A 27748-nucleotide genomic window follows, 5' to 3' on the forward strand; every position below is an offset into this window, starting at 1 on the left:
ATCGCAAGCACCTTTAAAATAGGAAAAGAAAGAAACAAGAGCGTCATGGCCTCTTCAAGAGTAAGCTCGGCTCTCTATAGTGCATTACAAGCGTTGTGTAATAAGCGCAAAGGTCGATATCAGAAGACACAACCGAAAAATCATAGGCGGGCACAAACGAAGCTTCAATTCCGCCCGTGCCAAAAATACAGAATATTGTCCGGGGTACAACTTGTTAGTCGGTCGGGCGCTCAGCGCAGTGTGTTCAAACACAGTGACTTTCGAAAATACATTATCACTTGTCGGATGTCTGGTCAAAAGCACGGGACAGGATGTTCGTTTCAACGGATCACAATGATTACATAAAATCATTATATTACACTGAGAGTTGGGGCCTCTTAAAACCCACCAAGTATCGGGTATTCGAGAGCCATCAGATCAGGCATTTGAAAATTTGAGATGCAATGTACGAAAACTATCCACCGGGCCAGATAATGACTGCCACACCAAGCCAGATATCTCACAGACCCCAGAACGACTCATGGGAAACCCTGACTTCTGAAACACGCTACAAAATACTTCGGAAAGCAACCGGGGTTGTTGAATGAATGACTAATATGAAGATACGACAAAATTTAGCGCTCTACGGTGACAATCTGGATGGACGTCGACTAGCGTATGGTCAGTAAAATCAGCGAAAGGAACTCTTCGAAGAACTGGTGATTGCCACCTTAATATGAAAGTATGGTGGGTTGTTGGAAACCGGCTATTCTTTATGACCAACTCAATGCCGAGAACAGGAATAAACAAAATTGCTCGCAGCAGCGAGCTCTTTTGATATTTACTATGTTGTTGCCGAAACTGGAGTGCGGGCACACCCCGCTAATACTTCGACGATTAAAAATCAATCACTCGCAAGCTTGTGATGTTCTCACCAGGCTGGGAAACGCCACCGACAATACCTCGCGTAAACCTGCATAAACCTTATGGCGAGGAAAAGAACGAAAAAACGCGCGAGTCCACAGCCGGGTCCTACGTTCTGTTCGCGACTTCAGAGTTTCTGGACTGCGCCGGGTCGATAACGACGGGCTGAAAATTGCCGCCCCGGTTATAAAAGCTCTGCCCGCCCAACGCCGTAGTGCCGTCGCTTGCAATGTACAATCGGAGACCTCCGTCGTCTGAAACGAAATACATGCACAGTCAGTCGAAGTAGAAGTTGCAACTTCCAAGACACGTCAAAATTACTTGTCTGCTCATAGTGAATCATACAGTTGAATGAAACAAATAGGATACGGACGGTGTTATGCTCAACGTACCACAATATCTTAACCGACGCAACACGACGTGGGCATTGGTCTTATATCAGAAGCGCATGATGAAAATTTGTGATGTAGACAACATTGTCAGAATTCAGTGTTGCCAGCAAACAACTGCTGCTGTTGAACGTTCTTTCACCATTCTTGGCAAGCTACTTAGTAAGGACAGACACTTTCTACCCGAGAATGTAGGAAAGTATCTTTCGTCATACTACAACAAATTTTAATTATTTCTACCACTACCATAATGCGTGATGTAACTACCGGAATTTTTCATAGGTCCAGATTTCATGTCAGTTTTTATGTGTCAAAAAAGTCTTCTCAGACCAAACTACTTCGTAAGGACAGACAGTTCCAACCAGAAATGAAGGTAAGTACTACAATTCTAACATTATGTGCGAAAAACCTAATTTACATAGACGAGGGCAAAAATACGTTCAAAATTTAGTTTTTTTAGGACAAAAAATGTAAAAGTTTTGATTTTTTAGGTGAAAATCGTGCGTTTTTAGGTAAAAAAAATCACCCTACTGAGGACCATTTCACTCTTAAATGCGTCGCAGGTTATCTCGAAACTACCTTTTACTTCACAAAATTCAAATTGTAAAAGTAACTATTCGTCTGAAAAAATGTTCTTGTCAAAGTGGAAGTAGTCTAAAATTATAACTATTGAGTCACAATTTTAACCTAATTTAGTGCCTCGGTGCTGACCGCCTCTGAATACATGCGGCTAACGTAGCGCTTATAGACATGACCACACAACTCCAGGTAAAACCAGTGTAGTTAGGATTATTATTATAACTTATGTGGTAGGTTGAATTGGAATCTGAGACTATTCAGATTATGGGTCAGCAAAAGACGTGTATTCGTTCTAACGTGACAACAAGCTTGCATCAAGTCGGCTTAGTATAATCGTAAAACACTGGGAAAACATCCGCAAGGCCCAAATTTAGAAATTTACAGATCAATCGTTGTAAGTGGTTTGTTTTTAGGAACCATTACTTGTTTACAAAATGTCTACATCAGGATTGCCATATTTTGGAATCGGGAAAGGAGGCCACTTTTATTAAATTATAACAGTGCGTTTACCGAAATTGAAAACAGCTGATTTTGTTACATTTATAGGAATAATGTTGTGTTGACCAAAAAAACAAAAGGCACCAGTTTAACTCGACTCGGCCGCATTACCCACTTTTTACGACACTTCTGTGGTGTTGACTACCAAAAAAATATTCATTTTTCAGATTTGCGTCCCGCGTAACCCGTCTGTCTTTTAGGTCTAAATTTAACGTCTTTCGTGGTCTTTTGGACCATTTTAGGTTGAAAAGGAGGAAAAATTGTCAAAAAGAAGGACATTTCTTCAAAAAGGAGGATGTATTGTCACAATGGTCTACATGCCGTTTTTCACAAATAGTGCAAGTGTAAGATGCTCAGTTCGACAGCATCTCAGCCTACTAAAATACAATCGTAAACATGAACCTTTATATTGATACTAATACAGTATACTGTACAGTACACGCAGTCGATGCAGACCTCAGTAAAATTGTGTTTTCTACAAATGTCTGTTGTATACCACGATTCAACATGAAACAAAAGGTTTACGTTTTATTTCATACTTTACCGGATCGAATCACAGAGAAATACAAATCCTGAAGAACCCTGCATCTGTCGAAAGTTCACTAACTGTGAGTCAGTAAAACACCTTTGACATAAGCTGTGTGAACGATGAACATCCATGTCAAGTCGCCCACGCTAATATATATCCATCTATAATGTAGGTTTGCTATGACTCTATATACGAGTATAGTACCGGTATCTGACAATCCGAGTGTTCTGTTGCGGCATAATGTTGAAATTCAGGCACAAGGACATGAAGCTGCTTGCAATTTGGGTCGCCGACACTGGTTGATTTAAAACCAGACTGATACAGAGACACATGACCCGAATCAGCGCACATAAATTTAACCGGGTCAGTCATATCGTGACTCAAGAATCACAGCCCGCATTCAACAAGGAAGCTCGACTCGCAACAATTTCAGCTACAAATTGCAAACGATAAAAGGTAAAATTGTGGACCCTACCTAGACCTTACATGTTTTCAATTTGTTCAATATTTGGTACGGTTAAAAGTTTATGTACGTCACCGCATCAACATCAGTTGCCTGTCTTGCACTACGTAGGCAACCGTCTTACCTTCAGATGTGTTACTCTTTGTGAAGTCTTGATCTGCCATGATTTTGTTGATGATGTCATCGGCACTTACTCGCGTCACCCCCATTCTGTCGTCCTGCGCCAGGTCAAGAGGGTTTCGTATCGTGTTTCTGAAAGCAGAGATGTTAATTTTGGTCAGTATCAGAGCTGGATGAACCCAGGATGGACAAAGGACATTATTCAATAAATTCTTTCTCTCTCTGTGTATCTCTCTTTCATATATTTAATATTATCTATAAATGTTTTACGACAATTAGGAATCCACTAGTCTCATCATTAAGGTTGCTTGGTTGGTTATAGAAAATAACACACTATATCTGCAAATGACGAATATTTCGTCCCTCTCTCTCTCTCTCTCTCTCATACACGCGAATAAATTTGTCTTGCAGCAATTTTGAAACCACTACAGAAGCATTTTTAGCATCATCATATCATATTTGGCAAGAGAAAAACCATGCGATACCAGCAGATTGCGATAATGATGTTGGTCAGCCACCACTTCGCAGATACATTGTATCAGCGCTACCTAATTTCAGATACTGCAAGCAATGACACAGTGAATTCAAGAGTTCCAGACACTACCTTGCTGAAAAGATAGCTCCAAAATGACACATTGAAGAAACAGGAGGAATACGTAATTAGAACACCAAAAAGAATCAACTCTCAGTAATACGCTCGAATCACTTCAATCGATACACCCAGATTAGATTACTCAGGATATCCCGCAAAGCCTTTCTTATTTATTCAGATTTAGACACGAGATTTTGAAAACAGTTTACGCAAAATTTGATGAATAGCCGCACGCACAAAAAGTTCAGCGTAGGCCGTTGACATTACGAAATTGTCCTTAATGGTGCCTAACAAGAGGTCATGTTACAGTGCAACCTTTCGAAGACGTACCTTGGAGGCGGTGGGCGCGGCGGAGGCACGGTTTTATGATTACGGTGAGGCGACACCGCTCCGTCGATCTGCACGCAGCGCGAATCTTTATTTGTAGGCGAGCCCGTCTGACTCGTACCATTTGGAGTCGAGGCGTTTTTCGAATCAGAATCTGTTAAAAAGCGATGGCGGGTGAGATAGTTGCTGACACGGGCAAAGCACCAGTAAAAAAATACAAGAGTCCAGAAATGATTTGGAATCTCAAAGCTGAAATTGACGAGGTATGGAATTTTTGCAACATCTAGGGTCGACACGGGCAATAGGGGAGAAAAGTAACCAAAACGAAACATAACTGTTCCTCAATGCGGTTTAGGAACTTATTTGATTCATTGGCCAATAGTATTATAATGCTGGTAACTCCAAGCAGGCTGAATTATCAGGGCAGAGCAAGGGTATGGTATATGAATGACTTCCGACAGCTAAAGATACTCAGAAATAATGACCCATTCGACACGTAACACTTCACATTTGAGAAATCACAATTTCAAAAAAACCCAAATAACCATGTAATGTATGTATTGAATAACCATAAATACCAAGAAACAAGATATAGATGATAGTCCACGAAATGAAAGTTTCCAGAGTAAAAGTTTAACTAATGTTGGAAATCATCCATATTTAGCTGAAGAGAATTGGGTTTTGCGGTGTAACGATATTGATCCTAATGCACTAAATATGAGCACCACACTGGCGGAAAACGTACAACTCTACTGCTCACACAAGGCTTAATTATGGCCTTACCGTACATTCAACAGCGCTGAAATCAGCGTAAAACACTCGTAAACAAGTTACTATGGTTACCGGCACATGTAGATTGACCGAGATAAACAAAATCAATTATTTACACAGGCCGCGTAAAGCAAGCGTGGCCTAGACAAGTCATCTGGCTAGCGCTGAAAATTCACCTGAGATTTTGGAATGCTGACTCGCAGAACTTGTATTCCGAGAATGTCCCGAGTCAATCGAATCTGAAATGGAGATGACATCGTTCGACTTTGCAGCGAATTCCAATCTGATCCGTTGCACGCCCACAAACATTGATCATTTGCTCGCACAAGAAAGCACTTGACATTCCAAAATACTTGAGCTAACTCCACGATACGAAACAAAGTGTCGACTCTTAATTTTCAACTAAAATCGCTAGCCATACCTTATTGGTAATCTATTATTATCAGGCACGAATGTGTTTATGATGCCATGATGCTAGCAAGTACTTTCATGTTAGCACTCAACACGTATCCAGGCAACAGCACTTGGTGAATTATCTAGCCACTTGACCCACTGCCAAAAATTAGCATCAGAGTTTAACATATCCATTCATACAGTACCGGTATTCAAATATATTATAGTATGAGGTGAGCAGTTCATCCCCTAAATTGAATAGTTCATCGAGATTTCAACGCCCCACTAAATTTTTGGCTGCTCAAGTCCGAAATAATACCATGTCGAAGGAAGCAATGATTTATTGTAATAAATCGATTGTCGCTAATTCTTACTCAATGTGATCCGCAATACCAATCAGTACTACTGATTCAGTAGGATGGGTGTGATATTCTCACGTTCATGTACGGCATTTCAGAGATTCATATCCGCATGTTCATGCTCTCTAACAAGGAGCACCCGTCAAAACTCTTTTAATACTCGCCAACACTCAGGGAATCTATGGTCATTAGAATTATAGCTTCTGGATTAATCAAAACAAAAATTGTACAAGATGGTATCTTACTGTGGCTTTTTATTCCTCAAACCGCCTCATTAAAACTCACACAACCATGCCGTGATCTCGCATCAACGCTAAAAGACAAGTATATTATATCATTTAACGTACTTGGATATGAGGTTAAAGGCTTCTGTGATTTTCTTGTCAGGCTGCCGAAGCTGCTACTTTCGCTCCCTTCCCGTCTCTCGTTCACCGTTAACTCGTCAGGGAGAGGTAAGGCTGCATCGCGCATCGTCGGGCTGACGTAGGAAATTCACTCGTCAAAATATAGAAAGCTGTGCTGACTGTAGCGGTAGCGATAATTCCGGATTTGGATTTACCTCACAACACGGTGTTGTAGTTGTAGCGGAATAAAGATACGCAAGTGTCTATTCTTTGGATTTCCGGATTTGTTTCATTGCTAGAATGCTAACTGACAATGTCCATAGCGGACATTAGACTGTGTTACTCTAACGAGGAGATAATGAAATGTACAGTCAGATCAGGACACTTGGTTATTGATGGTCGATAATTTCACCGATATTATACCGGTTTTGGTCACGATGACACCTCAAAACGACTTGAGAATTTTCTCAACGCCATGGGGTATTATTGACACAATTTCCAAAACCTCAACATATTGATCCTATGGATTACGTGTTACGCAATGTGTTTACACGTTATATCTTCTTGACACAAATCACGGTAACATCTGGCAAAAAATACAAAAGACGGTATCGCAGCGATACTCACATTTTGAAGCAAGGGTCACCAGACAAAAGGTGCATCCCAACAATCACCTGAAAAGCATACATAATGCATGAACAACAACGACACATCGCGCATCCGATACAAAGCCCCGCACTGAATCACATATTTAATAGAGTTGAGTCACCATGCATTATTTACTTTTTCCTGCTACCAGAGAGACCAGCCCTATATTAGTGTGCAACTGCAAGCTCGCATAAAAGAACGGCGTTTTTCTTTGTGAATATCTCCACAATTGACAGATTTTGGAATGGGAGTGTCAGCTATCCATACATGTGTAACACTGAGGTCACAAGACAACACAAAAAGGGTATATTTGATTCGGCCTGTGTAAAGTATTTGACACTTTGCACAACGCAAGTGTTACCACATTCCAAAACACTAACAGAACCCGCACACAACACCTGGCTAATAAGATAGTTGTGGGCACTGATTAAAGCATGACCAAAAGAAGCCTAAAAACAGCTACCAGTAAGTGCCATACAATTTTTCAATCAAAATGGACAAAATATATAATGTGAGGTTCTTGTATTGTTGCGTAGATAGTTTAAAAACCTGGTTTGTGCAAGATTCAATTTCAATTGGCTACAGAAGGAATCAAGAGGTCTTAAAACATTGAAGAACTATTTGTTCCCAACCAATGCAAAATCTCTTTAAATTCCGAGTGATTTAGGTCCATGAAAACGTGTTGCTTGGGAATAATTACCATAAGTGATTATATATTTCAATCATTCTTAGCGGCACGGCAGAGACTCCATGAAAGCTATTACAATGAGTAGAAAGGGACAATTATTATTTCGTGAGGAACATCTGTAAATTAGCTTATTGGAATATTGTCTGTATAGCTAGCCGTCAACTGCAGAGTCAGAAAACACCCAATGTTAGTTTGTCACAACATAGGCTACCTATCCCTCCAACAATCAAAAAATCTTGAAGACACCCAAGTGAATTTAATTACCTTCACGTCCATAAGTAAATCACAAATAAATTACCTTCAGCAGGGAATTGTCAAGGCGATTTCGTTCTTGATACGCCTCCAGTAAGCAATGCCTCGGCATATGGTTTGAGCCAGCAAACTCTGCCAAGTTTAAGTCCACAAGACCAACCTGAGTAATACAAATAACAGGAGTAAGAAATGAGCAAAAGTACAACATACTGTGGCCAAGCCCAAATTAGCGTCAATCAATCAATATCGCTTGCATAACATCATACAAGACTGTCTAGTTTCCAAAACATTACTAACATACCGTACTAGTATGCTATTAGACGGAAAGAATGATACTCACCTTCACTGCACCTTTGCCTCCTTTGGCCTCCTAAAAGCAAAACGTACAAAATAATGTTTCAACATCAATCATTCTCGTGAATAACGACACAAATGAAGACAAAGTGCTGAATAATTAAAATGCTCCTACACTACAACACTGCCTATCAATATCAAAGTCTGTGAGTGGATCATATGAACATTTCAAATAGAAATTAAATGCTATCAAATGCATGCATGAAAAGTACCGCACACGATCATTTCATCAACTATATAATCAATATATATTTTCCGAGTATGAAATGACTTCTTGGCGCAGTTTTACTTACAATAATGATTAACCAGAAGGGCAGCGACAATTTGTTTAACAGGGGATCTCCAACAAAACACAGACCATTAATTGCATAGTGTTGAGTAGATAATCACCAGCAATTGTGTTCATTATTTTCATGGATTGATTTGATTTGTCACACTACCTCAGATAGACATCTTTTCGACTTACTTTTCCAGGACGGGCAAACAAGATTTTATAGGATGAAACTAGACTTAGAATCTTGCATATTTAGTCAATATTATTTACACTACCTTACGGAGACAAAAATCTCTAACTCGAAAGCTTCAAGTGCAGAGAAAGATTTGTAACTGGGACTCCCAGTTGCTACTACAATCATCATACTGGACTGAAATCACAGTAACCGAATGAGCTAATATCAAATTAGCTATCAAGAAGTGATGATCATAAGACCAATGTCAGTGTCTAGCCTATTTAATGCTCTAGAATAGCAGAGGCTTCAATTGATATTAGATATTACATCATAAACATTCACAGACACCAGCATATCCATGCCAGAATACCTAACATAGCCAACCTTACAAGGTATCACCTACATATTCTCAATAAGCCGATATTTGAAGAGCAAGCTAATATAAACAGTGCCGGCGATACTTCGTTCTCATCATAAGTCACTTATCAAGTACGAGCATTCAAATTAAAATATGGTAATGATGAATGATGTTATGTGCATAAAGTGAAAGAGCTGTAAAAAGGTAGTAATATCAAACAGTACAACACTATCTACATCTGCACAATAGCACAAATCCAACAGGAACGCGTGGACCGGACATAACCCATTTTAAACCTCACCCAAAACAGGAGGGGACAGTAAGCTATGCTTAAATGCACAACTGAAAATGAAAGCAAAATCTTCATTCACTGATGTTCAATTGAAGGAACAAATACCGTAGCTATGAAACTGAAAGCTTAGCGTTCACACGCTGACTACAGGGGGCAAAAACCTATGAGACTACCAAGTGACAAGTGATGTGGCATGATGTCATGTACATCAGTGGTAGGCAACCAGTGGTCCGCAGACCGGCACAGGTCGCTAAGAAGTGCGTTACAGATCCACGACAAGTTTGTAGTCTGTGGAAAAAGAATCATTTTGAAACCGTTCAGTGGAGCAAAAAAGGTTGCCGACCCGTGATGTACATGAAGTGACAGAGATTTAGAAACCGGTAGAAATATATAACAAAATCTACTTCTGCTAAAAAAACAAATGCAACAGGTTAACAAAATACACAAAAATGATATAAAATAGTGGATGTATATTTATTAGAAACTAGGTGATTAATCGTTTTTGTGACAGAAACAAAGCCTGTCCACTGCCCAATTTTCTCTATTTCTAAGGCATTTACCAGAAAATTTGAACATAGCCTATTTTAAAACTCTACCAAAAACAGGATGAGACAGTACGCTACACTGCACTCGTGAAAATGAAAGTGAAATCTTCGTTCACTGATGTTGAATTAAGCCGGCAAAAAGTTGTGAAACTGCAAGTCAAAAATGAAAGCTTAACATGCCCTCAATGATGATTACAGGGGGGTAAAAAGCTACGAACCCGCCAAGTCACTCTCATTCCAAAAGTCAACACGGCCGCCATTCAGATTTATTTTCAATGCAGCCGAGCCCAAGGCAATCGAAACCATTGTATCAGGTGATATCGTTCTCGCACGTTTCACCCGGTTAAGTATTGAAACACACGGGATCATTAAACCCAGACAATAGATCAATGGTCAATAGACTGATCCAATCCAAGCAACGCGGAATGTATCACCTTTCTAATCGAGATTCTGAGGACACACGATTCCAACACGCCTGTTGCGGGATTCGCCGACATTTTGCAAGTGAAAACAAACTTCTTCCTCCAAACAACGGTGTGATCTTGCACATCAGACCTACGAAAATGTAATTCGCATACGTTAGCGATTCATCTCCAATGATCGGCCATCATCACAAGACACAGCCAACGGACGCAAATAAAACATGAGCGTGCCGGCACATTATACAATATTTACTGTTCAAAGAACGATCAATAGTAGCGTTTTAAATTTAACAACTGGTAATCATTACAAAACAAGTCACGAGTCATAAATACTAGAGATACAGTCTGACATTTCTCGAGTAACACAGAGCCCTACATTAAATGTCACAACCTTCCGGACTTTATTGACATTTGAATGTCACAGACTTTCAAGGAAAGGGTTACAATCAAAAATGTTACAAATAAGAAACCATTTCATGCCAACATCCCAGATTCCCAGCATATGATAGAACTTCTCAAATGCTTATAGAAGGAATATCGGTCAAGACTGTAGAAGCGAAATTCAATCCATCAGTTATTTGACTGAACAGTACATCATCATCAGCTTGACAACCCGTAAAGGACATTAAAACTACTTGAAAGTTCACCAAGATTACTCGGGCGTCAAACTGAGAAAACTAAATAAGATATTTTGTGGCATTAAAAAAGTATTTGGTAAGGAAACGGATAAGACTAGACTGCAAGCTAGAGCTAGCAGTCCGTGGCTGAGACCTATTACCCGACAGCTATGTCAACAGAAATACCCGGAACCCACAATTCATGTACACAACAATGAATGGACTGCAACACAAAAAGCAACCCATTTCCTTGACTTCACCTTCGCAGAATGTCAATGTATGTTCAAACAATTATTGCTGAAGTCAACATTACTGTCACCTTCAACTTCAAAAGGTGTCAAACACGAACACTCAGAATGCCTCAAGTAGATCTATCATAGCTTTTATGTCGCTTTTGGCCTTAGCGTGATGCACTACGTGACATGACTACGCAAGGTCACGTCGTGACAATCTTTGCATGCCATAAGGAACGGAATGATTCACAACAAATGGGTTGCAGTTTCAACTAGAACTGTTATAATGCTCTTCTAAAGTCACAGCATAGCGATACCAACATAATTATACGCTAGATTGCTCAGAAACCATAATTACAGTCACGTTTATTCGCATCGTACGATGTTTGTTTAATAATGTAGGTAAACTGATCATGATCATTGATCTATCCCTGAAAACTGAGCAAGACTACATGCCCTTCAGTGGCGTGTCCTTTGAGGCACACAGGTTCAAAGCGATCGACAAAGGGAAAACGCATATTACAATTTAATTTAGAAGCATGATGACTAATCATTCTTGCACATGCGCAGCTATCACTCCTATCAGGGCTATAACCATCACAATAAATGCAAAGTACTAGGCATGATCAATATACTTGATATCAAACAACATTGATAAGCTGCGAGGATGAGCATTACCAATTAGCACATCAGCATGATGTCGTTTCACATCAACTATTACCAAATGAATATCAGTGCTATCCCCATGACAGAAACTTGTTGCTAATAATTCAATATTCCGTTGGAGATATTCTAAGTCACAGTGAAACCAAATTAATTTATTTTTATACATTCTTGCCTATTATTTACAATATTCTTTATTTTACACAAGGATCTACCTAAACAGGCTTACCCATTCAAGACTTATCAAATACCCTATCCTCGAGTAAACCTTCACAAAAACCTGACTACCTCGACTTGTGACCCAAGCTCCACCACGACAAATATAATATACTATGATGAAGAATGACATGAGTTTATGCTATTCAAACAAAAAATATATTACCAGTTTGTGTTCTCCGTGAAATTCCCACCTTCACGAAGCCTCACTTTGCAGTGTAGTGACCCAGTCACAAAAGGGACCGAGCTGAGCTCCGCCAAAAATAGTGTGACCTTGGAATAAAAAATAACAGTAAAACGTTATATTCCATTTTATATACAATGTTAATGTATGGTAAGATAAAAGATACACAATATTTATCCATGGTAATGGTTTACCCATTTTAATAAAGTATATGTCACATCGGACTTGGGTTCCATAGCATCAAACAAAAAATGTTACCCTAATGAAGTTTAGAATTGGATGCACTCGATATGTGAATGTTCAGGTAAGGAGGCATTACACATTTTGCACGAATGAACGCAATATCAATAAACAATTTCAAAACTTCCTGGCATCAGGAATGGAGTTGGTCATAATCCAATTTCCGAGCCGGACACTGTTGAAAGGCAATAGGGACTGGTGTGCCTTTTGACCGCCAAAAACACTTGAATCTGTATTTGGAGCAGGATGTTTTGTTAAGAACTGATATATTTCTAATAGCTTACAAGTGTACAGACGAATGCAGCCTTTCCAGTGTATTTCGTGTCCAGGCATGGCACTGGGTGTAAAGATTTTCCAATAAATCTTCATGATATTTTGGAAATGCGCCTTACGCTAGATGTCATATCTTTTCAAGTTGGACTTAACATATCGGGGTTATTAGTGAAGGCCCTTGTTATCAGTCTCGGCTCAAAAATATGAATACAAATCAATCCATCAAGGCGTTAACAATGCTAGCAAGCAAACAAACATTTATATGGCACATTTTTCACCAGTACAGATGAATAAAAACACCTATCATTACACACGTACAGATTTGCAACACACAACTAGAAACCACATGCCGGGATTTCCCAGACTGTTAATTTTAATAGCATCAAATGCTTGGCGACTTCAAAATATGAGGTCTGCTAGTAAGAAACGCTGTGCGTGCCGTTTGTACCATAAGATACAAGCCCATGTGGCAGTGTCAACAAACATGTCTACCAGCTTGCTGTAAAAACCGGCCTGTCTACGGCTATGTATATTCAAAAATTATAACATGAATCACAGATTACATAGACTATCAAGGCAATATATGAATATTGAGACATATGTCACTGAATGTGACGAGGTACTGCAATCCATTACAAATAAAATGAACCAACGAGAATACACATAAACTATAAGATTTCTGGTGATATTGATTATGATGAAAAATGACAAATAATACCGTACCTGAAATTTGAATCTTTTTTTCATCATCTTCATTGGTTTAAGAAAGCTCATTGTACAGAAACCACAGTCTTAATTTGAAGTTTTGGCCAGTCGCTTGAAACGTTATTGACTGCAGATCTTGCCCATTTGTAAATCAACTTATTCAGCACACACAAAATATGTAATACTAACGAAGCTACATGCCTAACAGTCTGCACTACGGCAATAAAACAAAATGATTGTAAATGAAATGGATATAAGATATGACCTTAACCTTGTCATAGGTGGCTTATTCTAAATGAGAGGTAATCACGTTCACAAGGAGATGATGCATGTAGTGTGAAGCAGTAATAAATTCACAGGATTATTTACAAAAAGGAGAGGATAACAAGCAGATAAAGATGTCGAGTCAAGTGGTCTGGAAAATGATTTTCCTTCTCTTGAAAGAGTATGCCTTTATGCAATTATCTGGAAGAGAGAATGCATACCTCTGTATGATCCTGCATATATATGATATCCCAAATATTACCATACAGACTACTACTGAGCATAGTGACAACAATATTGTTTCAAATTTGAGGTAGGTTTCAAATGCAAGGTAGACTCTTCCTGAGACATGAAGAAGAATATTCAGTCCATGCCACTATTTCATAACTAATGTCTTACATGAGCAGCTGTCATCAAATTTGCATTCCTTTTCCTAATGTCATTATAATTTATTCTTTATAATTATTAGCGGATTCCTATATAACATCGTTTGACAAGAAGGTGCATTAAGAACATATCGACTGTTGGACTGTATATCATCCTGAACTGTCTGACATTTGAAGGTTTCAGCTCGCACGTTACATCTGGCTTGCAGGCATTTGCCATAAAGTGAATCATGAGCATTTCAAAGTCAAAATTGAACGTACATGCATCTTGCCTTGAAATGCATTGGTCTTGTAACACGTCATTATCATATATTATCATATATATAGACCTGATACATCAATTGGCAAGTGCCTGTTGGTCGCAAAATCTTTGCATGTCCAATTTAATTTGTTCATGGAGTAGGAAACAAAATGATAAACAAATAACAATAGTATAAGACATATATAGCAGTGGCTCTCTCAACCTTTCTAGACCTCGTGGACAGGTCAAACTTCAAAACGTATGTTACAGACCAGGGAGCCTTCAGAAATCAAAAATTAGCCCTAAATTCCATTACGACAAATGTATGCAGCTTTAAATGTAAATACCGTATTTAAAACTTTTGATACATTGCAACATTTTTGATATATATATAATAGTTTCTGAAAGGCGAAACTCGGAAGTATACTACAAAAGATGACCAACTTGACAGTGATTGTTCGGTTTCCATTGAAAGAAATGCAACTTTGCTGTTCGCAAGAGCCTCGATTATACCGCCAAGTGACACTCAATTTCACTTTTGGAATTTAATGAATAAGTTCATGTTTATAAGTCTCTGTAGTTTCACCTGTAACTTGTCTGAAAGGAGTTCTAGGCTACTTTAAACAATTTCATACAACACTTTCACCATTGCGAGATCCGCCCAAGGTAAACCATTGAACCCTTCATTACGACAGTAATGCAATACATGTGTTTCAAATTTCTGAATTAATCAGAAATTTTTTGTTTCATAACTTCAATTAATTTACAAGCGTGCAACTTCTTGCATTTTTGAATATAGATATCGAATTTTAATATATTTGGCCTGCCATGAACAGGCACTGAGTGGTTGAGACCCACTGGTATAGTTACCTGGTGCATCGAGAAATTGCAAGGACAAAGCCTTGTAGCTTGCGGCTTGTATAGCTGCAAGCCGGCGACCAGAACTTGACATTTATTTATACTCGTATTAGAATAAACCCACATTGCCTTCCTTCCGATAATACCAATATCATTCTAAACAGGAAATAGCACTTGGCCAATACCCCTCCTCTCCTCCTGTACTACGAAAATCGTCAATGAAACACAATCGATGCGTTGTCTTGTGTCACAACAGTATATCCAGTTTGTGTTGCGACTTATTCTGATGCCTCCTGACGAATTCTAGCATCATGGGTCGTAACACAGAGAAGCCAGTATACTTGCTGCCTTTTTAATCACGAACAGTAAAGTCAACTGGGTGGTAATAAACTGGCACGGCCGCACCTAACGCTTCCTATAACGGGCTCAAACTAAACAAAGTAATATGTCGTAGTGTTAGACCCATGAGCATTCCAAATGGCAGAAACCTACTCATGAGTACGACTATGTGATACAAGAGTGACTATACTGTCCTACAGTCTCTATATAATAATAATATCAACTGCGAACTGGCTCGAGCAGACCATTCAGCATCAACGGCAACTTGCTCTCTTGCTCATTCATTACATAGAGCTTTCCATGGAGCGTGACGTTACCAGAGAGAGAGATTTCTGCTACGTCAACCATGAAATTGATTTTAAATTGTTTTCATGAAAAGGATAGTCGAAATGGGCCTGAAGTCATAAATAAGTGGTGGCCAAAGGTAGTCAAAGTAGTCACTGTCGGTACTCAAGTAGAAACAAGACCGAAACTGCCACACCCCGAGCCCCCAATCGGGAGGGGGGGCGAGCTCGAAGGGCGCCCAGAATTATTTCGTAAATTAGAATAAATTATAGAGTATTTTTTCGAAAATTTATGCAATTTCTTCAATAAATTTTCGCGCCGCGCGCGATCTAATATAGCCAATTATTGGGTACCATTCCCCCAAGAATAAGCACATGATTTATACATTACCATACCAGACAGCAGCGGGTTAGGATTAGGATTAGGATGGTTGGGTTATATTTTTGATCTGAACAAGTCACACACAATGTACAATGCGATAAGACACAATGCGATGTCATGAACAGATAGGAGGATGTAGAGCGACACGCATCAGTAGCGATCCTTTACTCTAGCATCCACCTCGGCCTTGAGTGCCCGATGACACAGTTCTTTTTCGATGTTGATCTCTTTCAAGCCGCAGCCCTTTCTACTAGTTCTTTTTCCATTAATTGTGAGTGCTTTCTTTCGTCGGGTCTTTTTCTGGTCTTTTCTGTCGCCGTAAGAACGGCAACGGCCGGGGAAGAGGAGCACAGATAAACCCCCTGCCTCTTTTTTACCATATTTTGCAATCGCACCTCTGCTTGCTGACTTGGACTCGGACTTGACTCGGTGGTGAGCTGAAAATGACTTGACTTGACTCGAGTCAAAACTATAAAAGTGAGATTAACTTGTGACTCGGAGCCTTGTGACTTCGTTACAATCCTGCAGTGTACGTAATTGCAAGGGCGTATAGCCATGGTGTCTCGGGGGTCGTGTTTGAGAACCGCTATGTTAATGGTGTTCCGATAACCTCGAACCCCGATTAGTATTTAGCATTTCCAATACGTTGCAGCGTTGTTCATCCCTATTTCAACAAGCCAGCGGTGGCCAATCCTCAGACTACGGTCGCATGCAGCCGTTAAACAAAAATTATGCGGTCCTAATACATATAATTAAATTAGCGTGTGTTGGCGGCGGTCAATATGCAATTTTAATTAACGAATTCGTTCTCCAATCTTTGAGAGATTCCAATTAAACTTGAAAAATTTATTCACGCTTGGCGCGATTCAGGTTGACTTGGGTTTTTCGTTTTTAATATAATGGTAGAATCTGAGCCCAACAGCTTAAATGCGAACCGGAGAGGAAAATGATGTACCCCATTAACAAATAACAAGTATCGTGTGTAATCGTGTGCGTCTCAAGAATGAAAGTCTCGTATATTTTGGGCGATTGCAATTTCGATATGCCTATAATATCCTAATGGGTGGTCAAAAATAACAATAACATGCAAAAAAGTGATTTAATAAAAACCGGAAAATGCATCATTAATTTTGCGCCCAAAAATTTTAAAGACACCTCCTCCATCAGCTCTAGAGGTTATTCTGAAGACGTGGGCTAAGAATGGATAAATACTTGACAGTAATATATCAAAGAACATTAGTTTTCCAGATGAAAACATTTTTCGCGCTATGAACGACTAGAAAGATAATCCAGATAATTTTTTCTAGTATTTATAAACTCGTGATTTTGGTATCTAGATAGTTATCTTGTGGATACTGATACAATTAGAAACTTTCATACGCAAGGTACATCTCAAGACATCAGTGATGGGACAGAAGACCAAAAGGGCTCTCCACGGTGCGGAATTTCCGGCAGCCAATTTAACATGAGTATAAGTATTACGGCCGAGCAAAATGTTCGAAAACACTTGAATTATAGGCTCATACGGAATCAGTGTGTTATGTGGTCAGAGCTCAGGGCGTACGAGTTTTGAGTAAACGTTAAAAGGGTGTACCACGACGAAAAAAGTTGAAGAGCACTGATATAGGCTACCACTTCACTGAAATGTAGGGTTGAAATTAGCAATATGACGTCACGTGACGTCATGAGGTTCACGTTCGCGTTTACACTATAGGGTTACCATATTTTTGAAACACAAATTCCGGACGCTCTTTAACGCCCACTAGCGGATTTCAAAATGAGGTATGAGCACATCGATCAATATGACGTCACACCAGCAATGCTTTGTCTATCGACTAGAGGTGGTCACGATCCGGCTCAAGAGTATGTGGTTTTGTGTTGTAAGTTGTGACCAGGGCCGAAGCCACATTTTTTCAGCCCCCTCATGCCCGAATAAACACTGATCTTAGACCCGCCATAGGGTAATCGATGCAACTTCTGGGGGTTACTATATGCATCTGGTTTTTAATTTACATGCATCTGGTCGTTAAATGATTTGAAAGAATTATGTCAATAATATTGGTTCTTCCGTATATTACTATATAATTTGATCGTCTCTCCGCGCCCATGATCAGAGTTAGCGGTAGAGCTGGTGGAGGATGATGACTTCGAAAATACAAGGCGGGTAACTGTACATCGTTCATGTCATACAAGATTATTTGTCAGCCTAATGTCGGTGCGCACTGCATCACTGAGCTATACAAACACGGCACATCCGGTGGTTTCCAACCTTTTATGGTCGCGACTCCATTTACAATTTGAAAATGTTCCGTGGCCAGTGGCCAGCTCAAAATTTTATAAGCTGATTACTAATTAAAGTTCGGCACATTTACCCAGACCTACTCACTGCCTATTTTTGAAGCTGATTGCGTTCAACATCTTTGCCAACTCCCTAATACAGGCAAACTACCCACAGGTTTAGAACCACTATCTTCCAAAGCATCCAAACGGCCTAACCGACCGACTCTATGAATATGCCGTTATCTTGTAATTGCGATTACAGTTACACTTATCTCTGTAAATTAATGTCATTTCTATTTATTTTGATCGCCGTTTTTGCGAGGGAGTTGTCCCATATTAAAATCAATATGTGATACTAAATCGCGCGCAGCGCGAAGAAAGATTTCATGTAGCATAAATCTGCCAAAAATAATATCATGTTGATTTAGGAAAAAATTATGAGCTTACTTCAAAATTCCTGACATTTTTAAAAATTCCTCCCAGACGCAACTTTACCAGTGAAATTCCGGACATGTCCGGGAAATTCCGGACGTATGGCAACCCTAGTTTACTCAGAACCTCTCAAAAAGGTTCGCGTTCACACGAACCTGAACCTTTCAGTGGTTCAGACCATAGTGTCCTATATGGTGTCGACTGTCGACACAAGCAAATCTCGCGGCTCAGTTAAATTGGTCCACGTCACACTCTCCATTTGGCTGAATAAGGCAATTTGACGGTAATTTTTGACCGGCTTGCCGAGCATCAAATTTGATAAAACAGGTATCAATCGAAAGCTGCCGCTGTACTGATTACGAAAATATGAATTTTATTTTGCTCGTGGCCCTGGAACCCCCATTATCAGCCTCGAATTTTTCATTATTATGGAGAGTGACATAGTGACGCAGCCATGCTGTCTGGCGAAACGAGAGCGTAGGTCAGGAGAAAATGATGGCTGCGCGGCGAGAGTGATTTGAGTGCTCAGCTGGCGTCGCGGCAAGGGTATATCTGTATTACTTCTGACCAGACATGGGGTGATTACTTCATGAATGTAATCGATTGCGATTACGATTACTTCAGCATGACGCGATTACGATTACGATTACGATTACACTAAATCAGGAAGTAGTCGATTACGATTACGATTACATTGGAAAAGTAATCACGATTACTCAAGATTACATTTGTTTTGCTTTTTAGGGCTATAATCTTAAAGGATATATTGGAAGACAATACAAGGATTGCGATGAAAGGGCTTAATGAGATATCAACTCTCTTCATACATCATGCGTCATTTGCTTATTACGTCATAATATACCGATTGCCCAACTTTATTGGGATGATTTATCGCACCCAACGATTTGCATTATTGCCAGGTCTTTACCTGCCGCACCCCAAATTCCTTAATAGGGTGGGGAGCGTGCTCGAAGGGGACTCAGAAGTATTTCGTAAACCAACATAAATTACGGAGTATTTTCGAGAATTTACTTAATTCTTGAAAATGTTCTTCGAGCTTCGAGCGATTCAAATGTCTCTAGTACAGGGGTCACAAACGCGAACCAAATGAGTCGCCCGCGGTCGCTGTAGCAAATATTCAAATGAAAGATTTGAAAGTTGAAGCTGGTTTCATATGAGCAGCAGTTAAACATGGGTCGGCCGACCCCAAGGAACATACGAACGTCGAACGCAGTCGCTCGGGGCATTGCTCGTCTTCGCCCACGCGGCGGCTCAACTGGAATCTTTAGTTAATATTTCCGAGTCTCGACGCGGAGATTAGCGTTTCGGCACGCACTGCAGCAACGCAACTGAGCCCGGAGGAGCTGGTGTGAGTCCCGACGAGTGAGCGTTTTTTGTTCTTGGTAAGGGGTGGAAACCCGGCCCAGTGCTCTGATTGTCTTACTCAGAGTGAAGAAATCAACCTGAGCACGGATAAACGGCGGGAGTAAGTGGTAACCCGTCGGTCGTCGCAATAATCAGTACACACTACACAAAAAGTAGCTTTTTGTTTAAAACGGTTGGTGACCCCTGCTCTAGTAGATAGCTGGTCTCGAAATGCATACCTCTCCCCCTCAAGAAAAAACATGCAAAGGCTATTTTATGGGAAGAGGCATTTCGGAGCCGGTCATTACCGCGCCACGATCCCACAACACACCAAAAGACATATGCAGTTTCAGCCAACACGCAACTCCACGGGATGTGATACCAAAGAAATACCTTGGCCGAGACTTAGCGTATACGTCCATTTTCAATAGCCGCGCTGGGTGGGCGTGACTAATAATAGTCCTGTCCTTCCAATCTGAGCCCACAATGCAAATGCCACCCGGCGCATCCACAAAAAAATAAAGCCATGCCAATTTGTGTGTGCGTCTCACGAAAGATATTCTTTTAGTCTGCTACGTTTGGTCGAGTACAATATCTTTTGATTATACAACAGACTGGAGGTCACGAATTTACAACATACAATAAAGTAATTATAACAACATACAAGATGCTATAATTATGAATTACGTGCCCCAGCTTTACTGGTAAATCTGACACTCGGGGCTGAGAGAGGTTAAAAAGGAATAGTAATATAATGCAATGACCAATATTATTGACGAAATTCAGTTTGAAAATTGACTAACGGATGGACTGGGGGACGAATTGCTGTTGGTTCTAATTCTAGCTACAACCCACGCTAACATGTCAGGCTATAATGAGCGGATGGTTATGGCGGCAGGTCCAAATGCTGAGTAACGAACTGTGAAATAACGATTGGCGCCCGTTTCAAGTAGTTATATGAGAATAAGATATAGTGAACATAAAAATTGTGCCATCAGCTTAATACATATACTGCGAGCTGCGTTACGAGAAACGGTTAAGCACGGCTCGGTTATGATATATATCAGCTTCAGCAGCGGTTTATTTGTAATGCTTCGTTGTGGAAACTGCACTGTTTTATTCGACGAGTACGAAATTCCGAATTTTTGTCAGGTGTACGTGCGTACGTAGGCCTACTGCTCGCCAAGCCGCAACGTTGAAACTGCGTTTAACTAAGCACAACCAAACATCAATACATAAGTTACTATTAGAAACTATAGGCAGAGTGGTGATCAATATCCTGCTGCGAGGTAGGGGCTTCTGTAGTGTATTGATAACGTGATATAAACCACGGGGGTGTTCTAACAATCACGCTACAATGTCCATCGCATGTCTGTTCACTATGTGTGGATACTTCTTACTTACGCAATGACGAGCGGAGCTACTACTCCTGACGTTACAATGAGTAGTGGCGTTTGAAAATCAGACGTTTGTGCTATCGCTAACGTGGTATATTATCTCATTCTTGTTCACGAATATTCAGTTTATGTCATAGTCCTTGTACGAACAAAAAGTAATCGTTCTTTCACAAAGAAATCGATTAGATATGGGAAGTAGTCGACTACGATTACGATTACTTCGGATTCGTGAAACATCTGAAGGGGGGCGCGAAGAAGCGGTCACCTGAAAAAAAATTTCGCGCTCGGCGCGCTTTACCTCCAATACACGCGTGTTTCTCTCTATATAGACCCAATTTCATATTTTTTTTATTCTGTCATCAACATTTATAACCGACCATACCACCAAACAATCTGTCGGGGTTGTTAGCATCCCAGTTGGATTTTGTGATATGACGATAAGGGGCGCGAAATTTTTCACTGTTAAAAAGGGGGCGTGTCTAAAAAAGGTTGAGAACCACTGAACTAGTAGAAAGGACCGCGGCTTCAATAAAGATCAACATCCAAAAAGAACTGTGACATCGGGCACTCTAGGGCGAGGTGGATGTTGGAGTAAAGGATCGCTACTGATGCGTGTCGTTCGACATCCTCCTGTCTGTTCGTTACATCGCATTGTGTCTTATCGCATTGTACATTCATTGTGTGTAGCTTGTTCAAATGAGAATTATAACCCAATGATTGTTGTTGTTGTTGTTGTTGGTGGTAACATTTTGGAATCATTTGACTGGTCCGGCCCGCAAGCTATCTAATAAAGGATTGGATCCGGACCGCCACCCCAGTTTAGTTCGGTACTCCTGCTGTAAACCTTTAATCAACATTTTACCTGCTGCATTCGCGGACCAAGTCATACCCTTACAGGTGAAGGAGAGGCTGCATGGTGATGTGTGCTCACTGCTGAGCTCACACTTAACCAAAGCGACTATAGAAAGTCTCGACACCCTCCATCAACAGCGCAACGTGTCTCACAACAAGCGGGCTAAGCCAATCGATATCATAATAATTGACTTTATTCTGACATATCAATGTATGTATAGTGTATACAGCTACCTAGACCAGGGGTGTCAAACATACGACCCGCAAGGTGATCATCTGGCCCGCGAAACAATTCTGAGTAGATTCAAAAATACTATTCAGAATATTTCTAAGATTTTTAGCCAGAAATACTTCCATTAAATAATCTCTCAAGACATCAAATGTCGAGTATGATCGTTGTTCATGTTCATGTTCATAGGCCACATTATAAACAGCCGGCAGAGTTATGGACAAATGGACTGAAAACTTGATATTCACAGAAACGAAAACGCCAATACGAAACCGTTATAAGCAGGATACATAGAGAATATAATAGTTACACAGAAGTATAAATCAAATATATGTGGTTGCACTGCTGTATTACTTCTGACTCAAAACGCCCTCGGCCCCCAGAGAAACCCGAATCGCGATTTAATAATATATCATGACGGTATTCAAATGTCCAATCACCGTATTTCTTAGGGGAATTCGTTTTTTTTTGCGGTACAGGTGTTGCTGTAATTGAACCGGGTTCATAATATAAAGTAATATTCTAATATATGCTTGATTATAAAGTAACCAATGAAAATCAAGGGTATGGATTTTGAGGTAACATTTTGGTCCGACCCGCGAGTGATCTGCACGTTTGAATCTGGCTCGCGACGCATGTTGAGTTTGACATCCCTGACCTAGACGGAGAGATCTTCAAGTTGGATGACAATGCACGAAAATTCGTAGGGCCCTAATGCATTCTCTGAGCCCGGTTCTACCCTTACAAGTCAAGGAAAGGCTGGTAATTTGTGTGCTCGCTACTACTGAAGCGCCTATAGCGCAACGTTTCTCTGCGACGCGATTGCACTTCGAAACACAAGATCGCTGCTCATTGTCGCGATGCCAGCTGAGCACTCACTTTCGCCGCGCAGCCATCATTTGCTCCTGACCTACGCTCGCGTTTCGCCAGACAGCATTGTTGCGTCACTATGCCATTCTCCATAACAATGAAAAATTCGAGGCTGATTGTGGGGGTTCCAGGGCCACGAGCGAAACAAAATCTATATTTTCGTAATCAGTACAGCGGCAGCTTTCGATTGATACCGATATTGATAAAAATTACCGTTAAATTGCCTTCAGCCGAATGGAAAGTGTGACGTACACCAATTTCACTGAGGGGTGAGATTTGCTTGTGTCGTCACCATATAGGACCCTATGCTCACACCATGCCTACTAGATACGACTCGGGCCACATAATGCCACAATGCTGAAGTTCATACTGACTTTTTAAACGTTGCCAAATGTGTACACTGGAGCAATCAAATGATACAATAATCCCATAAAATCAATATCTTCCGTCGCTTTGGAAACAATTTCGACGAGTAGGCTACTTGCAAGGGAATATAAGCTTACGCCGTAACGGTCTAGGCCCGACCGGGCAATGTATTCGGCGTCTGAGTGTTGCTACGTTGATGCGGAGCAGAGTGTAAAACGGGTTTTACCCTCTTAACAAGTTATGCAGCAGTATAGCCAACACCCCAATCGCACGAATTTGATTTTTTATGATAGAATAAACATATGAAATCGAGATGGACCCCGTACCATTCTAGATTTTTTTTACATCAGACAACCAGGGCCGTAACAGCACTTCGTCAGGCCCACCCACCCCAAAACGTTGGTCTTGGGGCTCCCATAGGGTGATAAACCGACCCTCCCCCATCCAGTTGTTCGCTTTTACCGCGAAATTAGTTCTACTATATAGTGAGCACGCGCCAAGCGCGAAAATTGTCAAGAATTCATAATAAAATCGGTCAATAAGATCGGGAATTGCATATTGCTATCTGCTCGCGTTATCAGATTTACCGGTAGAGCTGAGTGAGGTGTATTGGAAACTGTAGGGCCCGTAAATAATAGGCTAATTAAACATCTTCAGGTGGACGGACCCATTGGTATGACTTCGTTACATGATGTTATTTCGTGACCTCCTCTATATCATAAAATATATAACAGCATAAATGTACTAAACTAAAAGACGCACACGATTTCAAATTGGTATTTCTTCACTGGCATATAATATTTCCCTGCGGGATGGTATTTCTCTTGTGAGGTTCGGATTGCTAAGACAGGAACATTCGGCGTCGTTCAGTTAGGCGCCTATGGCAATTAAACATATACGTTCAGCATAAGCGCAGTTTTTTTCGGCCAAGGTTTTCTCGCTGCCGATCATTCTGGCACATTTCTTGGAGTCGCATGTTACATGGCCTAAAACTTTATATCTTGGTGCGTCGTGGCGCGGTAATGGCCAACGCCGATATGATATGCCCATTTCAATAAATCTTGCGTATTTTTTCTTGGCTGAAGAGTACCCAATAATCAAAATACTTGACAACTTGATATCGCGAAAAAAATTTGAAAAAGTTGCAAAAATTTTCAAAAAATACTTTATAATTTATTCAAATTCACGAAATAATTTTGGGCCCCCTTCGATCTCGACCCCCCCCCCCCAATTGGGGGGTTTGGGGTGCGGCAGTTACGGTCCTGCAGATAACGATATCAATTTCATTGATTGGTTGAATAAGCATCATTCTCTGACCTCCATGTAGCGTATTTCGCTCTAGATCAGTGGTTCTTAACCTTTTTTCTCCCAGCGCCCCCTTTCAAGAATTATCGTGCTCCAGCGCCCCCCCCCAACTTCATATTGTAAGGAATGTAATAAAGACAATGAGTAAGAGGGAGGGCCGTAACAGCACTTCGTTAACCCCCTAAAAACGATTGCCTTGCGCACCCATAGCGTGATAAACCGAACTTCTGAGGGCTTCGCCCCCACGAACCCCATATCGTGATTTTGATGGTCAGCAAGGTTTCTGTGGGCTGGTCGCCATAGGTACCAAAATTTTCCATAATGCATGAATGAATAGGTAGTAATTACATATATAAGTCGCTATAAACTTTTTATCCTCTCAGCCCACGTAATCAGATTTACCAGTAGCACTGAGTGAGCTGTTGTATAGGAAAATAAAGGGCTCGTAATTAATAATTAAACATATTCGGGCGTGCCCGCAGGTACAATTATTCGTTACTAGGGCCGTAACAGCACTTCGTCAGCCCCACCAAAAAAAACAAAAAAAAACGTTGGTCCTGGGCCCCCATCGGGTGATAAACCAAACTTCCGGGGACTTCACTCCCAGACCCCCATTAGGCTGTCCACTATTTGCTGATAGCCCATTAGGTATCTATACATTGGGTGTCCATTTACTGAGGCAGCTACTCTCGCCTATTCGCGCGAAGTGCAAAAAATTTCACTAATTAATGATTGAATTGGTCAATATCATCGGGAATTGCATGTAAATTGAGATCAATTTTCATCCTCTCTCTGCTCACGTAAACACAATTACCGGTAGAGCTGAGTGGGGTGCAATGTTCCCTCTAAGCTGCGCACGTGCACAGTGCTGACACGGTCTCTGCGCACACCAAATGCGGAGTTATTACCTTTTTTTAGTCGTTACGCACTGTTATCCAAGGGTCAGCGCAGTGAGTTGTTGAGTGTGCGCAGACTCACCAAAACTTAAATCGAACATTGTGAGGTGTCTTGGAAACTGTAGGGCCCGTTATTAATAATTAAACATATTCGGGCGGGCGATCCCTTTAGTATGACTTCGTTGCATAATGTTATTTCGTGACCCCCTGTCTGCAATATCAAAAAATATAGAATCGCTCAACGGGGATATCGCCCAACAGGAATATCCCTGTCACCCAATCGTACTAAACTAAAAGACGCACACGATTCCAGATTGGTATTTCTTCACTGACATATAATTTTTCCCTGCCAGATGGAATTCTTCTTCTGGGGTTCAGATTGCCAATACAGGAACATTCGGTGTCGGTCATTTAGGCGCCCATGGACAATTAAACCTATATGTATTTTGAAGGCTATATGTAACGAAGTTTTCGGTGTTAATTTGCTCTGAATACTCATTAGGGATATGTCATATCACCACATCATCTACTGCGAAGCCATTTTTCTCCAGCGCCCCCCATACCACCCCCCTGAGCCCAGCGCCCCCCATATCACCCCCTGAGCGTTTCCGCCCCCCTTCAAGATCGCCAGCGCCCCCGGGGGGGGGGCGCTGGGGGCAAGGTTAAGAACCACTGCTCTAGATGTTGTGTGATTGCGGGTCAAGCTCACAGCAGAGAGTCACTAAATATTCACAAACAAAAAGCTAGATATTTCGAGGAAACTTTTGTAACAAAGCAGGTAAAATCATTGAGATTGTCAAGGTATACATACGCTCGTTTATTGTTGACGTTTATGCTGCCAGCGCAATGCATAGAGTGGCCCGCAGTTGAAATGCAATAAATTTTAACCAAAGATGTTATAATGAAGTTAAAATTGTAAAATATGGAAAAGGTTCACAGTGCAGAACCTACCAAGGTTCGTTTGTGAAAGTGAACCTCTAAATTTCAGAGGTTCACACACAGAACGCGAACGTGAACCTCACGTTCACACCATCCCTACCTATATTAAACCTGATTTTCAGCTGATTCTATACCTCTATTTCTCCATCGTTTATGACTATACTTTTCGTCATTTACATTGCCAAGTAGAAGTATTTATGTTCTTTCAATAAGCGAGACTGATAGAGATGAAGAATTTCAGGAGTGACCTGTTCATCCAAGAACGCGTTCTCAGCGGGGCTTTTCGTCTCGCCCACGTGATCTTCAGCTCACATTACAAATTTCCTAACTGTTAAGACATTTGTCGTCAACTATTATGTATTTGATCAGAGTGATGTTAAGGATTCATACGTTTATCACGAGCTCAGCCTTGACAGGTGCTATAATTGCAGGAGTTCCGCACTACTAAATGTACCAGCTAAATTGTATGATCGATTTCATCACAGCTCGAGAGAGAGAGAGAGAGAGATGATATTCATTTTCGCTTTCACCATCGAGATGCTTTGACGACGGAGTTGCGATACAGCCGTGAGGTCATCTAGTCTGCGCCCCCGTTTTTTCTCTCCTCCATGCTACCCATGATGGCTGAGCGCCTATAGCAGGATAGCTGCGGATACC

General features: G+C 40.7%; 1 protein-coding gene and 1 long non-coding RNA gene across 2 annotated transcripts in view; one reads left to right on the plus strand and one right to left on the minus strand.

The window, feature by feature from the left end:
* Positions 1–27748, plus strand: part of LOC145458615 (uncharacterized) — a 361279-nt gene that overhangs the window by 295235 nt on the left and 38296 nt on the right. The gene's annotated exons all lie outside the window — the stretch shown is intronic.
* LOC145458309 (early estrogen-induced gene 1 protein-like) lies at positions 560–13618 on the minus strand. The gene is made up of 11 exons (XM_080336641.1): positions 13425–13618; positions 12171–12277; positions 10288–10408; positions 8196–8225; positions 7902–8015; positions 6895–6941; positions 6271–6401; positions 5348–5410; positions 4404–4554; positions 3486–3613; positions 560–1157 (listed from the first exon to the last, which is right to left on the minus strand). The coding sequence occupies exons 1-11, from the start codon at positions 13473–13475 to the stop codon at positions 1012–1014; spliced, it is 1089 nt and encodes a 362-aa protein (XP_080192767.1). The 5' UTR covers positions 13476–13618; the 3' UTR covers positions 560–1011.

The sequence above is a fragment of the Botryllus schlosseri genome, chromosome 16, assembly GCF_051294905.1.
Source record: "Botryllus schlosseri isolate E-star chromosome 16, Bs_hap1, whole genome shotgun sequence".
In the NCBI taxonomy this organism is placed as follows: Eukaryota; Metazoa; Chordata; class Ascidiacea; order Stolidobranchia; family Styelidae; genus Botryllus; species Botryllus schlosseri.